Source organism: Staurois parvus, unplaced genomic scaffold, assembly GCF_062004578.1.
Source record: "Staurois parvus isolate SC_StPar_1 unplaced genomic scaffold, SC_StPar_1.0 ptg000186l, whole genome shotgun sequence".
NCBI classification, from domain to species: Eukaryota; Metazoa; Chordata; class Amphibia; order Anura; family Ranidae; genus Staurois; species Staurois parvus.
The window spans coordinates 2,349,443-2,366,153 of record NW_028317982.1 but is presented as its reverse complement, the minus strand read 5'-3'; the positions used below and the strand labels follow the sequence as shown (position 1 = coordinate 2,366,153).

At 41.3% G+C, this 16,711-nt stretch overlaps 1 protein-coding gene across 1 annotated transcript in view; it reads left to right on the top strand.

The window, feature by feature from the left end:
* The window catches only part of NSG1 (neuronal vesicle trafficking associated 1), a 134,730-nt gene extending 122,919 nt beyond the window's left edge, over positions 1 to 11,811 (top strand). The window contains exon 5 of the mRNA XM_089677400.1: positions 7,711 to 11,811. Coding sequence (XP_089533526.1) covers positions 7,711 to 7,911 — 201 coding nt within the window. The 3' untranslated portion in view covers positions 7,912 to 11,811. The remainder of the gene's footprint in view (positions 1 to 7,710) is intronic.
* Positions 11,812 to 16,711: the final 4,900 nt, after the last annotated feature.

Genomic DNA, 16,711 nt, shown 5'->3' with positions numbered 1-16,711 from the left:
GTTTACATAGCGCTTTACAACATAAGGGCAGACAGTACAATTACAATACAATTTAATACAGGAGGAATCAGAGGGCCCTGCTCTTTAGCTTACAATCTAAGAGGAAAGGTCAAGAGATACATAAGGTAATAACTGTGGGGGATGGGCTGATGGAGAAAATAAATGTACAGTTCTTAGGTAGAGGCAGGATAGGCCTCTCTGAAGAGATGAGTTTTCAGTGATCATCTCAAAGTGGACAGAGTAGGAGACAGTCGGACAGATTGGGGTAGGGAATTCCAGAGGATGGGAGAGGCTCTGGAGAAGTCCTGGAAGCAAGCTTGGGACAAGGTGACAAGGGAGCTAGACAGCAGGAGGTCTTGGGAAGGAAGAGAATGATTTTGTTGGTAGTTTGAGACCAGGTTAGTGATGTAGCTGGGGGTCGAGTTGTGGATGGCTTTGTAAGTTGTTAGCATCTTAAACTTAATTAGTTGGGTGAGTGGAAGCCAGTGGAGGGATTGACAGAGAGGGATAGCAGACACTGAGCAGTTGGTGAGGTGGATGGCTGCAGCATTCATGATGGACTGAAGAGGGGATAGCCTGTGTAAAAGATAAGCCAATGAGGAAGGAGTTGCAGACTTCAAGGCGGGAGATGACCAGGGAGCGAGTTAGCAGCTTTGTGGTGTCATTGGTTGGAAGGAGCGCATCTTGGATATGTTGCAGAGGTTAAGGTGGCAAGCTTTGCACAGTGATTGGATGTGGGACTGATAGTTCAGAGGTCAGGATTACACCTAAAACCTTGGCATATGGGGACAGGTTGATAGATGAGCTGTAGATTTTGATGGAGATGTCAGGGGAAGGGGCACATGGGGGAGCAAATATTATGAGCTTGGTTGTGGATATATTGATTTTTAGGAAGTGGTTTGCCAACCAGGCTGATTTCTCTGTTAGTAGATTAGTGATGCGTGAGGAGACTGATGGAGTGAGCTGAGTGGTAGAGAGATAGATTTGGGTGTCTTCAGCATAGAAATAGTATTGAAAGCTATGGGAAGCAATCAGCTGACCCAGGGAAGAAGGGTATTTCGAGAATAAGAGAGGTCCAAGAACAGAACCTTGGGGAACCCCAACGAAGAAAGGAAGAGGAGAAAAGGTAGTAGAATTGTAAGTGACACTGAAGGTGCGGTGGGATAGGTAGGATGAGAACCAGCGAAGAGTACAGTCGCAAAGACCAAATGAGTAGAGTTTTGTTTTGAGGAGGAAGGAGTGAACCACTGTGTCAAAGGCAACAGAGAGGTCCAGGATTATGAGTACAGAATAGGGTGCTTTGGTTTTAGCCATTAGAAGATCATTGGTGAGTTTAAGGAGAGCAGTTTACATGGAGTGTTGAGGTTGAAATCTGGACTGAAGGGGATCAAGAAGGTTGTTCTCAGTGAGATGGTCACTTAGCTGACATGTTTAATAGATCTGGGATTCCATTCAATTAGCAAGTCTAGATGAAATTTGAAGGGCTTTCAAACAAGATTAGTTGACTCAGTGATGGCAAGATCAAATGCTCTGGCCAACGATATTCTACAATTTCTGCATGAACAATTGACTGAAATAACGAAGAGCTGCAGCATGAAACTCAACATTTACCTTAAGCTGGCCATACATGGAACAAAATCTGGCAAGTTCAGCAAGGACCAGCTGTATTCAATCCATGTATAGGCAATGAAGTTGTACAGAAGTCACTCTAATGCTCAACCTCTGTACAATTGCCTTGTTGGACTTTCCTCACTTGATCAGCACCACCAGCTATAGAGAACTATTAGGTGCAGGAACTGCCCTCTTCTAAGTCACTTCTTGTCTCTGCCCCCCTACTTAACTCCCAGCACTGCTCCTTTTGGAGAATACGCAGCCAAGTATAATTTTGTGGTGCTGAATAATTTGTGTGGAATTATTACAAGAAAAGCAGAAAAATAGACCCCCCCCCCCCCCAGCAACGATGGATTTCTCCAGCAACAATGGACCTCAAAATAAAATACCAACCAGCAACAATGGGCCCCCAGCAGCTACAACAGATCTCCCAGCAGCCAGCATCAATAGACACCCCAGCATCCAGCAACAATAGACCCCTCAACAGTAGATCCCTTACACAAAAATGTGCCCGTCAACAATAGATCCCCCACCAATAGACCACCACACAAAAATAGATCTCCTTAAGTGACAATTTATCCCCCAGCAGCAAGCAACTATAGATCCTACAGCGCCCCTTGCCATTACATACATACAGTGATGGAGGTACCAGAACTGTGTTCCCCTGCATTCCCACTGAAAATAAGCCCTGGGTAACAGGATCAATGAAGTATCGAATCTGGTAGTTTACATAGAATGTTATGTTTGGGAGACACAGTAACAGTGGGGATTTCATCACAAATTGCGCCAATCATGTTTTTGACATGATTTGTAATTTACTGGGAAGTTAGTAAGTGGATGTGGTGAGAGGCAAAGTAGAGTTAGAGGTAGGCGAGTTTTTGGTGAGGAGTGGATGGGAAGGTGCTGTTGAGAGTGATGAAATAGATCTGTTTGGAGGCAGGAACTGTATTTTTGGAGGAAAAGACTTAGTTTAAATCAAGATGGTAGGGGGTCAGGATTAGGTAAATTATCCACTGACATCCAGAGGTGCAGGAGGGTGAGGATGGTAGGATGAGTGTGAGACGTAGAGAGGGCATATGCCTTTGTGTCCTGCTGGTTGTGACAGTGTGTGGGTTTAGAATGAGCAATAGATGAGGAGTGCAGTAATAGGGGCGGGTAGGTGTGAGCATGAGGTTGAGAGGGGACAAGGTAGTTAGAAAGAAAGGGGAAGAGAACATGTTAAGAGGGAAAAATTAGGAAGCAGACTGAAAATAATGAGCTGTTTACAGAGATACAGTTTTACTTGCAGCCTGCCTGGAGTTCTGCCCTGAAGAAGCCTACAATCAAAGGCTCCTAACTCAAATTCATACACTTACTAGGGTCAATTTAAGACTGGAGCCAATTAGTTTACCAGCATGTCTTTGGAATGTGGGAGGAAACCGACTCCAGGGGAAACCAACACAGGCACAGGGAGAACATGCAAACTCCAGGTAGGTAGTGTTGTGGTTGGGATTTGAACTGACAACCCTAGTGCTGCTAGGTGGATGTTCTAATCACTTAGCCACTGTGCTGCCCTGGTTCTTTCTTGGTTGCGCTTAATTGAAGTGCCTTAATTATATAGTTACATAGGTATGTTAAAAATCTACTTCAGTCTTACAGCTCTGCCATTTTTATTCTTGGGGAATATTCCCCTTTTTTCCTTTAGTAACTGTAGCTCTGGATATCATGGCATAATCATAGACTGCCCAACACTAGTGCTAGATTTCCAGTGGGCTCTAGAGATTGCTACTTGAACACTTTTAAATACAGTAAAGCAAGATACCGCACTAGGTTTTACAATGCAATAGATTGGCTTGCAGACTTTCACTCTATCATACAGTCATGGCCGAAATTGTTGGCACCCTGGATATTTTTCCTGAAAATCAAGTATTTCACACAAAAAAGGTATTGCATTAACACATGTTTTGCTATACACATGTTTATTCCCTTTGTATGTATTGGAACAAATATAAAACAGAGGCAGAAAAGCAAATATGACATAATGTCACACAAAACCCCAAAAATGGGCTGGACAAAAGTATTGGCACCCTTAACTTAATATTTGGTTGCACACCCTTTGGAAAACATAACTGAAATCAGTCGCTTCCTATAACCATCAATAAGCTTCTGACACCTCTCACCCGGAATTTTGGACCACTCTTCCTTTGCAAACAGCTCCAGGTCTCTCTTATTGGAAGGACACCTTTTCCCAACAGCAATTTTAAGATCTCTCCACAGGTGTTCAATGGGATTTAGATCTGGGCTCATTGCTGGCCACTTCAGAACTCTCCAGCGCTTCTTTGCCATCCATTTCTGAGTGCTTTTTGACGTATGTTTGGGGTCATTGTCCTGCTGGAAGACCCAGGATCTTGGACGCAAACCCAGCTTTCTGACACTGGGCCCTACAGTGCGACCCAAAATCCTTTGGTAATCCTCAGATTTCATGATGCCTTGCACACAGTCAAGGCACCCAGTGCCAGAGGCAGCAAAACAACCCCAAAACATCATTGAACCTCCACCATATTTTACCGTAGGTACTGTGTTTTGTTCTTTGTAGGCCTCATTCCGTTTTCGGTAAACAGTAGAATGATGTGCTTTACCGAAAAGCTCTATCTTGGTCTCATCTGTCCACAAGACGTTTTCCCAGAAGGCTTTTGGCTTACTCAAGTACATTTTGGCAAACTGTAGTCTTGCTTTTTTATGTCTCTGTGTCAGCAGTGGGGTCCTCCTGGGTCTCCTGCCATAGCGTTTCATTTCATTTAAATGTCGACGGATAGTTCGCGCTGACACTGATGCTCCCTGAGCCTGCAGGACAGCTTGAATGTCTTTGGAACATGTTTGGGGCTGCTTATCCACCATCCGGACTATTCTGCGTTGCAATCTTTCATCAATTTTCCTCATCCGTCCACGACCAGGGAGATTAGCTACAGTGCCATGGGTTGCAAACTTCTTGATAATGTTGCGCACTGTGGACAAAGGCAAATCTAGTTCTCTGGAGATGGACTTGTAACCTTGAGATTGTTGATATTTTGCCACAATTTTGGTTCTCAGGTCCTCAGACAGTTCTCGTCTCCTCTTTCTGTTGTCCATGCTTAGTGTGGCACAGACAGACACACAATGCAAAGGTTAAGTGAACGTCTCTCCTTTTTATCTGCTTTCAGGTGTGATTTCTATATTGCCCACACCTGTTACTTGCCCCAGGTGAGTTTACAGGAGCATCACATGCTTGTAACATTCTTATTTATCCGCAGTTGTGAAAGGGTGCCAATACTTTTGTCCAGCCCATTTTTGGAGGTTTGTGTGACATTATGTCGAATTTGCTTTCTTTCCTCCCTTTTTTTGTTTTGTCCCAATACACACAAAGGGAATAAACATGTGTATAGCAAAACATGTGTTAATGCAATACGTTTCGTGAGAAATACATGATTTCCTGGAGAAATATCAAGGGTGCCAACAATTTCGGCCATGACTGTATGTACAAAAACCCCAGCCAAATCTCTCTTGCTGGCTCACTGAGAAGGCGCTAGGATCAGTCAATGTGGGTGCATACCCACTGGTCCATGAGATTAGGCCATCGCTAATGTCCTTAGCAGGCTCCAGAGCAACAGAGCGCTGCCTCTTTGCTTGTACTGTAGGATATTAATTAGTTCAGATATTTTAGGAGCGTGTCAGAACATTCTGTACTAATTAGGCCTATTTTAAAAATACAAAGTTAATGTTGTACGGAGCACATAATACTTTCTACTGCCTGCTTTGTGTTAAACCCTGAGAGAGATGAAAACGCTTTCTTGAAAGTGTTTCAGTGTATGAAAAGAAAACAAAAGACGGATGTAAATGAAACTTTGATCTCTCTTTTTCGATTACTTGCATACACTGGATTTACATATATTTAGACCATGCCTAGTCCTGTGTGATATTAGATGTTTTTCTGAATTCACAGCTTCTCTTTGCTGTTATGCTTTAACTAATCGGCCTATCGTATATCTGTGACATAATGAGGCAGATGTCTGAACGGATTTTAGTAGGCTTCCCCTACGCTTCACCCTGACAGCTGTATGCCACCATTCGTTAGAACAGCAGTTCTTGTAGAAGGTTATTCCACATTTGTACAACTTTCAATCTTGAATGGAAAGGTTTAAAAAAAATCAATTTTCTATGCAAAGGTTAAACCTCTTTTGTCACAGAGTGCCTTTGTGCGATGACCTTAAAGTTAACAGCATTACACTGAATTTACTAAATGGACTACTTTTGTAAACTGCAGCTTCTAAAAAAAAAAAAAATGCATTTGAAGTGTATGTAAACCTCAACAATGAACTTCTCTTATTTACCTTTTGGTCACATAAATATCCAATAGAAAGCATTTTGTCATATGCATTCAATATGTGCCAAAAAAATTACCTGTCAAAAATTCAAAGCTGTGTCATATGCACACTTCCTGTGTTAACCCAAGGAATCTAATTAGCCCACCTAGTTCATATCTTGGAACTACAGAATTATTAGTGTCTATGTTATGAACATTAGGATAAGAGGAGGGTTCTAGTTAGACTTTTTTGTGAACTGAGTTGGGTTAGCCATGAACTGGGTTAGTTGGGTTAGCCCTGCTCAGTTTTCTTTTGCTATGTATTTTCAGACCACAACAGGATTACCCCCCCCCCCCTTTTTTTTTTTAAATGGACAAATGGAGATGAGATAGCATATTGTTACAAGAGAGTGTCTGAGTGGGCCCATTCAGTGTGCAAGGTCTCAAAGTGAGTGAGGGGTCTTGCATGGTCTGCAGGTGGAGAGAAAGTGTGGAGAAAGTGACGAAGTTGTGAGGATTTCCAGGCATCCAGTTGGAATGGGCCAGTGTCTATCATGAGAGCTTTGAGGTAGGGACAACTTTTGTTCAGTTTGAAATGCATAAGGTCACAGAATGGGCCTGGGTACATGCCATTGGAAAAGGAGGATTGCACACAACTGAGTATAGTGAAAAGGGGGCTGGAGAAAGATCGTATTTTGCCAGGCCGGTTACACTGTATTTGAGAGTACAGAGGTCCAATGATTGGATGTGTTTCAAGATGCTGGGGGAGGTGGGGGTGCACCAGGAGAGCTGATGTAAGAGGAAGTGTGTGGATGTTTTCTATGGTTACCCAAGCCTTTATGTTGGCATATTTTTGGAAATCAGGGAATGCCAAACCACCACTGTCTTTGGGAAGGGAGAGCTTTCGGGCCTATAGAAAATGCAGATTGGGTTTTTACGCAGTTACCAGAACACCCAAATGTTTCTCAATCATTGATTCTGTCAGCTTTACTACTTCCAGCTTGTATGATGCATTAATTTGCCCCCCCCCCCCCCCACAAGTGCAAAATTTTTCATTCATCAAAATTAAACCTGATGTGCCATACATTTGTCTACTCCACCACTGCATCTAGGTTGGCTTGCAAGTCAGAGACCTCTTGTACGGACTTAATTCCATCACATAGATTTGTGTCATCTGCATACTCAGAAATAATACTTTTCATCCTAAACTCTTTAAATATGCACAGCAGTTGCCTTTCCATTCAGGGGCAAACCACTCTTAACATAGGTTGTACTCCAGAGAAAAATCTATTTTTGCTCCAAGACTTTAACCAAGCATTTTGCACTGAGCTTGCGCTGTCTTTTCTGTGCAGCACATGGGACTGCTAATCTTGCAGGTTCTTCCCTTTCATCTACTTCCAGAACAGAGATTCCTTTTCTGCAAATGGTTGCAGACGTTTTTAAACACAGCACATGGTACATACAAGTTAAGAAGCAAAGCAATTGATAAAGTTATCACTTCTATAAAAAAGACTGCTCAGTGGTTGTGTTATGAGTATGCACTTCCCCAACAATCAGTCTTCAGCAAAGGTTTTTCAAATAAGGGTTCATACATCAAAATGAACTTGACAAAAACAACATTTTATTGTACAGCATTGTATTTTTATTTTTTTTGACACAGAAAAAGTTTACAGAGGGTTGTGTTTGTACAATAGTATAGGTTACTGGCATTTTCCTTCTGAGAAACCAAATAGACAACACCTCTTCAAAGTACTAAGTGACCTCTCTTTATCCCTCTACAGAACAATCGATGCATACCTGCAGCCCTGGACAACTACTACACTGAACAGGACCCCAGCACTCAGGGCAAGTTCTACACAGTCATCAATCACTACAACCTGGCCAAGCAGACCATCACACGCTCTGTATCACCATGGATGACGGTTCTGTCGGAGGAAAAGCTATCTGAGCAGGAGACAGAAGCTTCCCAAAAGTCTGCTTAGCTGCCAAGCTAAACTCTCTCCATGTTAAGGGAACTAAAAAAAGGAACTTAAAAAAAAATAAAAACACGATTCACTTTTCTGTCACTCTGGCAGTCAAGTAGTTAAGGTTCATTTAGAAATTACTTGTATTATGTTTGAAACAAAAAAGTGCGCTTCTGTTTACTGGTATCGCTGTGCATACATACCTGTACAGATTATTAATGGAACATCAATAGCTGGAAAATCAGACCTAGCTAACTAATAACTTCATAACATGGAAGGCTTGCTTAATATCTTTTTTGTAACAATTATTTTAAACAATGTCTATAATTTGATTGAAATCAGGTAACATGAAAAAGTTTAGTGCAGAAAAAGTCAAAACAAGGCGCAAGTTAATTTGGTGTATACTTTGGTCCTCTAAGTCACATCAGCCTACTTATTGGAAAACACAAGTGCAACTTTATTGGCTCACTTTGCCCAGAGATGGTGGCTGAGGTTGTTTGTTTAAAGTGGAACTAAGTAACCACCCTACTCTTTTCAAAAAGAATATAATTTTCTTTGGAGAGAGTATGGAATGGTTAAAACCCACATTAAGATTTAGTTTTTTTGGTGTCTGTGATGTATCTAGAAGATGTCTTTTTACTTTGCCCCACAGACACAGCACAAAGCAAAGGAGATCTGTACAAAGGGAGACAGTAGTCATCAGAAAAGGTTTCCCTTGGGATGATTTCCACTCACCTCCTGTCCCTGTGATAACTCAAAAATGTTGTGATTCTCCTGATTGGGGAAACAGACAGCAATACAAACCTGACAAAGGTTCTAACCCTTCCATATTCTATAAAAAAAAAAAAAAAAATGTAAAAAGATAAAAGGTTTGGCTAGATAATACACATGGAACACATCACTGCCTCAAACTTGCTTTTACCCCATATAGAAGCTTCATTGGAGCTAGAGTGAGTGATTCTACATACTGTATATTCACTCACAATTAAACAATTGTCCATTATTTATTACGTTTAAGTGGTTACTTCCACTTAAAGGTAGAAAGCATTGGGAGGCATACAGACTGTAATATTACCGGATATATATGTTACACATCCATGTTGCACTTTAGTAGTTCAGCATGTAGTCCAAAAAGAACATTTTAGTATGCAGAGGTGAAGAGTAAAAAAAAAAAAATCACCAAAATTGATTCAATTAACGTATAAATCTAAAGCTGGGTACACGCGGGCCTAAGACGGTCAGGTCAATGGTTGCAAGGACTGATAATCGTGTTCTGGCGAGGGGGTGGTACTCCTATCAGAACACAAAGGCACAGCAGCAGAGATCAGCACACTAACATCGCATGTTAGTGGGTTGAACAAAAAATAAAAACACCGGGTTGAACGAAAAGAAAAAACTTAGTGTGTACCCAGCCTAAGATGTAACCTTAGAAAAGCGTTATAGCAGGATTCACTCCATTGATTTACTAGTTGAGCAGATCATGATCACTTTGCAAAGTGAATTTTTAATTGGCTTAGTGAATGATGTGAAACTGATTTTACTTTGAATATCCAATCATGTGCAAGACAAATAAAATAAAAACAAAACACAGGAATGCTTTTACATGATGGTTGAAGTGAGCCCAGCTTCACCTCATTCACTATGCTAAGAGCCCATTTACATGTTAATGTGTGTTGCTTTATGGCATCCCATTTAACACAAATGGGCTGCCAACACACCCTAGTGTGCTTGAAACAGCACAACCCATTTTCTAATGCAACCCTATGTGTTGTTGTGCATTGTTGGGCACTACAAAGCAGGTGCACTGCCTTATTGCGTTGGGGGTGCCATTTAAAATTAACGTTGCATTGTCGCAACTTGCAAGTCTGCCCTTAGTGAAAATTCACTTTGCTAAACGAACAGCTTACACTCCTGCAGTAAATCAACCCCAATGTTTTAAAACCAGTTCCATTTACGCATACTACAGCCAGACACCATTTTCTTTTTCTACTGTGGCAAATGAATCCTTTGACGCAGCCCAAGTATGGGCGAAAATATATATTCTAACATTTGCAATAACAAATACAAACACAACCTTGGAATGTAAAACATTGGATATTTTTTGGATGTTTTATACTTTAGTTTGTCGTAGTAGCAGGAAATTTCCTCTGTGAGTGGTGCTTGTGATAATAGATGACAAAAAGATGTATAGCTGGTTTTGGTTTAAGTAAATTGTTTAAAAGGTGACTATGGGTTTTAAGATTTACTGGTGGTTAACAAGTTTCAGTTGGAGCTTTGCTATTTGCATTTTTCTGTATGTGTGAAATTCAGGCTTTACACATGGACTAACCTTCTGTTTTGGAGGTCAGAAACGATACACACAATTTTATTTGATGGGATAGTGCAACAGATTTTAATTGCCTGTTTTGTATGTTCCTCAAAACTAAAGGTAAAACCATAACTAAAATGCTTAATAATATCTCATAACATATGACAACAAAAGGAGCATTTTCCTGAGTGATGTATTTTCATTTAAAGGGGTGGGGGTCTATTTATTTTGAAATTTTAGCCACCATCACGGACCCTTGTGTGCAGCAACAAAGAGCACCCCCACACACAAACTACTACAGTGGTTTCATCCACCAGCTGAGTGGCTTCTCATGCCTGTAGGCTTCTCAAAGCCTCCATACACTCCCCCATCAGAAATGGGCTATGGCCCAAATGATTCGAAAGCAAGCTACCCAGATACTGGCACTGTGGTCTCCCAAAAGGCTTCCTTTACAAGAAAACTCCATTTAGACTTCCATTACCCCTCCTACATTTTGCTGTACGATTTTGGACATTTGTATAGATACATTTTCCCCCTTCCTAGGTTCTTCTTGATAAGGCAAAGTATTGTAACCAAAAGAGGCCAGTCAGGATAAATCGAAACTTGGATGCAGTGGATTGCAGCACTTTAATGAAACTCTTTGTATGGCCTTTTGGAGTGACCTACAACTGTCAAGTATGCCCACATTCAACAACATAAACAAGGTTTGCTATTCTACAAGAGGGACAGAAATGTGGTCACAGCTTACAGACAAAAAAGACCGCACTGGTTACAAAATAATTTGGTTTAAAAAAAAAAAAAAAACATTACACTACCAGCTAAAATTCAGGTTCTTTGTCTCCTGACTGACACATACAGGGAAGGTAGGGCCAGGCGCAGTGCAGGGGTGGGTCTGAGAACAGCCCAAGCTAGTGGTGGGAACAAAGAAGAGGGATACCCTAGAAGAGATAGTGGAAGGTGCAGGGGGATTACTATGCTTACCTACCATTGTAGCACACAGCACACTACAGTGGACGCGGGCTGAGAATTCCTAGCCAGAAATGCACACTAAGGAAAACACGGTGTCCCCAGAATTATATGGTATTGGCTAAAGGGCTTTTTATGGGGATGGAGTGGTCAAGAACACTACAGAAATGGCTGCAGACAGGTAAGGTTGTGTACTGTTGTGTACAGCTCATGGTCGAAACGCCAAGCTTTTCCGGATTGCACACAAGAACTCCTTTTACACATTACATTTGCAGCACTAATCATATAGGCTGTAGGGTTTTATAGAGAACACTTTTCACCTTCTAAACTTAGGTAAACACATATTCACTCTGTGAATGGGTGAAAACACTTATCTCACCCTGCATAGTAGATGAGGATTGGAGCTCACACTTCTGTATGTGAATAGCTTGTTGATCAGTCATGTAATACACGACAATGTCACACCGGTAGCCTATTCACCCCTCATACACATAACTCCAAACAGTAGCGTATTAGGGGAATGACATGTATGTTTTCCATTATTCTACTCTCATGCTGACTGAATGTTTTCTTTCTTGAATTACCAGTGAACACTTTGATTGTTCTATTCTTTATTATTAAATAAAATGTGAAAAATAAACCTACTCAACCATTTTCTGTTATTTTACTGAAACGCTTTACTTTCAAAGCTAAGCTGAAGACAAAGGCATGAAACTGAGCCTCAAACACTCAGCAGGCTAGGTTATGCTCTGTAGTACTCATTTCACCAGGCCCTGTCTGTGTGCTTCAAGCGTGCTGCATGCTCATGTGAAATCATCTAACACGGATTAAAAAAAAAAAAAGTTTTTGATTTACTTACCTTTTTTGTTTCCACTTCCTTGTTCCCCTGAAAGCACTAGTGATAGCCCCAACCACACATATGCCACCTGGGAAGGCAACCTCACTAGTGCCTTCAGGAAGATCCTGTATGTAAGCAGCAAGATCTTGCAGTATTCTCATACTGCGCATGTGCGCAAAAAAGTGCATGATGTTATCTGCTGCGTCTCATACTTGTGTCATAGAGCATTACACTCACTTGCTGAAAAAAAACAAACAAAAAAAACTTCTCATTAGATCTTGGGGGAAGTGTAATGTTGTATGGCGCATGTGCGAGATGAGGCGCATGACATCATATCTTCCATCTTGTGCATGCACAGGAACAGGATGATTTACAATTTCAAAATGGCAGCACAGGAGCAGGAACAGCCTGAAAAGTAATCCAGGAGAAGGAAAGGCAGCGTGGACATGGGTAAGTGTACTCATTTATGTACAATGTATTATATTATTGAATTTTGCTTGTGGGGGGGGGGCTCTCTTTATGCTAAAAGAAATATGACAGGCCATCATTGAGATCTGGCTCACACTAATGCGATGCACCAAGCGATTCCACAGCGCATTACAATCGCAGTACGTCTATGCGGTCTGGTGCAGGTTGTCAATGTTCAATTAATGACACCCCAAAACAGATCGTAGAACGCAATGAACACCCGTGCAATGCAAATCAGGTGCAGGGTAAAAAAAAAAAAGGGTCCTGCACCATTGTGGTACAGACATGAGGCGATTTGAGCCATACAAAATGTGGTGCGATTCCTGTGCAAATCACATGCGATGTCCTGCACAGCACCAGTGTGACCCTAGACTGAAGGCCATCATTGCCAACCTCCTCCTAAGAATACCAGTTGCCTTACTGTCACAGGCTTCAGTAATGTAACTCACTGACCAGGAATACGCACACAGATTAGAAAGTTGGAGTGAGGTTGGAACTCCTGAATTTTATACAGTTACATGGGAAAGTGATTGCACCACATGAAAACTGTTCACTTTCTTTGAAGAGGCAAACATTAGATCTTTATTCAATCTGTGCATACAGATGAAGGTAAAAATCTGAATAACACAATGGAAAATGTACCTTTTAAATAATGTATTCAATAAATATTTCAAAAAATATAATGGTATATTTTCAAAAAGGTACACCCTTGTCCTCAGAAGCAGATATTGTCCTCTTGAACAAAAATTACTTCTTGTATGTGTTTGACATAGCTGCCTATCAGTTTTTGAAGGTCAGTGAAATTTTTGACCGCTCCTCCATGCAAAATTCCTTCCGTTTTCCGTGAAATGCCCATTTTTAATCCCCCCCACAACATTTTAATGGGATTCAAATCAGGACTGTGACTAAGCCAATACATAACCTTCTTTTTTTTTTTATTTAACTCTTTCGCTGCCAGGTCCTGCACTCCACTTTTAAACTCAGCTGACAGGACCATTTTTGCAATTATTCCATTGCTTTTTTTACTTTTCCCTTACAGCTTTCAGAGTTTGTAAAAGACCCCCAAATCATACATTTTCTGAAAGCACATGACCAGCAGAATATAAGTAAGGTGCTACTGATTTTTAAGGCCCCACAATATATGCGCAAAGGTTTATTAAAGCAATATTTTTGTAGAAAATACACTAAAATCATTATTATGAGATAAAAACAGCAAATTTTACAAAAATCCTGCTAAATATTAAAGCTTAACCTGTATTGAGTTAAAAATTAACAAATAATTGTACATTTTAAATTGCGCCTATTGTGAAATGGTGGAAATCACACACTACGCAAAAATGTAAATATCCGAATTTCTCTTAAAATCTGTAGGTTTTCCATGTTCACTTACAGCTTTCAGAGTTTGTAAAAGACCCCCAAAACCATATACACACTATTGCCAAAAGAATTGGGACGTCTGCCTTTACACGCACATGAACTTTAATGGCATCCCAGTCTTGGTCTGTAGGGTTCAATATTGAGTTGACCCACCTCCCTTTGCAGCCATAACGGCTTCAACTCTTCTGGGAAGGCAGTCCACAAGGTTTAGGAGCTTCCAGAAGCGCATTTGTGAGGTCAGGCACATATGTCAGACAAAAAGGCCTGGCTTGCAGTCTCTGCTTGACTTCATCCTAAAGGTGTTCTATCGGGTTGAGGTCAGGCCAGTCAAGTTCCTCCACCCCAATCTAGCTCATCCAGGTCTTTATGGACCTTGCTTTGTGCACTGGTGTGCAGTCATGTTGGAACAGGAAGGGGCCATCCTTAAACTGTTCTCACAAAGTTGGGAGCATGAAATTGTCCAAAACGTCTTGGTTTGCTGATGCCTTAAGAGTTCCCTTGACTGGAACTAAGGGGCCAAGCCCAACCCCTGAAAAACGACCCCACACCATAATCCCCCTCCACTAAACTTTACACTTGGCACAATGCAGTCAGGCAAGTACCATTCTCCTGGCAACCACGAAAAACAGACACTTCCATCAGATTGCCAGACAGGGAAGCATGATTCGTCATTCCAGAGAACATGTCCACTACTCTAAAGAGTCCAGTGGTGGTGTGCTTTACAACACTGCATCCGACAATTTGCATTGCACTTGGTGATGTAAGGCTTGGATGCAGCTGCTTGGCCATGGAAACCCATTCCTTGAAGCTTTCTAAGCACTGTTGTTGTGCTAATCTGAAGGCCACATGAAGTTTGGAGGTCTTTAGCTACTGACTCTACAGGCAGCTGGCGACTTCTGCGCACTGTGTGCTTCAGCATGCGCTCACCCCGCTCTGTCATTTTATGTGGCCTACCACTTTGTGGTTGAGTTGCTGTTGTTCCCAGTTTCTTCCACTTTGTGATAATATCACTAACAGTTTTCTGTGGAATATTTAGCAGCAAGGAAATTTCACGGATGGACTCATTGCATAGGTGGAAACCTATCATGGTACTACGTTTGAATTCACTGAGCTCCTGAGAGTGACCCATTCTTTCACAAATGTTTATAGAAGCAGTCTGCACGCCTAGGAGCTTGATTTTATACACCGGTGGCCATGGAGGTGATTGGACCACCTGAATCTAATGATTTGGAAGGGTGCCCCAATACGTTTGGCAATATTGTGTATTTTCTGAAAGAACATGACTCACTTTTATTGCTGTCACAATAATAAACATCCCTTAGGACAGCAATTGGCATGTGACGAGTACTCTTTATGGAGGGATCTGGGGTCTATAAGACCCCAAATCCCTCCTCTGCCCTCGAAAGCATTCAAAATACCAAGATCGGTGATTTAAATTGCTTTTGATGTGGCGTTATCGACAGAAAGGGGTCATTTTAGGTGAATAGCTCTGATCAGCGGCTTCTTAGCCACTAATCAGAGCTATTGTTTTGTTCAGCAGAGTCTGCTGAATATTTCTAGATTTGCTAGTGTGCTTTGACTCTTTAATGTGTTGCAAGATTCAACATTACTTTTTAAACAGATGGCCTCATATTCTTATTAACCTCCCTAGCGGTCTGATTATGTCCATATTTCTGTGCTAAAAGCGGTAAATTTTTTTGCATGGAAATATGTATTTTTTTTTATTGTAGGCCTGTTACAATTTGAAACACGAAATCATAAATTATAATTTAATAAATAATAATAATAATAATAAATTTAATTCAATAATATAATCAAACCAAAAACACTGAAATTTGAAATATAGCGCCAAGTTCGCACATCACTGAGCAAAGTCGCAAAATCGTTTTCAGTGTCTGATGACGAATTTCCCCACCAATCATTATCACTCAATTCTGCAAGTGGTTCTGATTTACTATCGCTGTTCTCTAGCTGGTCTAAAACCACTTTTGACCTAAAGGGACACTTTTTGGACGCCATGGACATTTCTCAGTTTCCAGGCAGAAAGAACAGTAAAAATGCAGGCAGGGCACAGGACAAAGCACTCGGGACAAAATGTATGTGAAATGGTTTGATACGGTAATGTTTTACTATGTGATTTTAGTGTATTTAGTGAATGTCACTTTTTGTCATTTTCAAATTTCCCGTCGTTCCGTCCCTTGTACGTCCCGACGCTCGCAGGGGACGGAACCCAGATGGCATCCGCCGGAGGACATTGCCGGGGACACTGCAGGAGGGACATCGCGGGAGTGCAGGGCAAGGTAAGTGATCGAGGGATCCCGGAGCAGCGCGAGTGTAGCTCGGGGTTACCGCTTGTGGTACTGAAACTTTACCCCGAGCTACACTTGGGAATACCGCCAGGGGGGTTAAGCACATTTGATTTCAAAATGACAGCAATTTTGTTCAGGTTTTTCAAGAAATGTTTCACAAGACTATATTTATTAACTTATTTATGAACTGTCTTTTCTACTTAAACATGTCAAGAATGAAAGTCTCTACATTTTTCCTGTATGTACACTGTAGGGAAGATTTACTAAAACTGGTGCATACAGAATCTGGTGCAACTTTATTGCCAAAGCTTAACTGAACGAGCTGACGTTAAAAGCCATTTGGTTACTATGCACAATTGCACCACATTCTGTGTGCACCAGTTTTAGTATGTTAAGGAAGTACTGTATTTTTTTACCACTATCACTAGTAAACACAGAATTCCAGCTTCTGTGTTTATAAGTGACAGCTTATCTCCCTATGGCTCCCACAGATCTCCTGAGTGGCTCCCACTGAGTGTAGGATGGGCACAAGGGAGATTCAGGTGCCCGGGG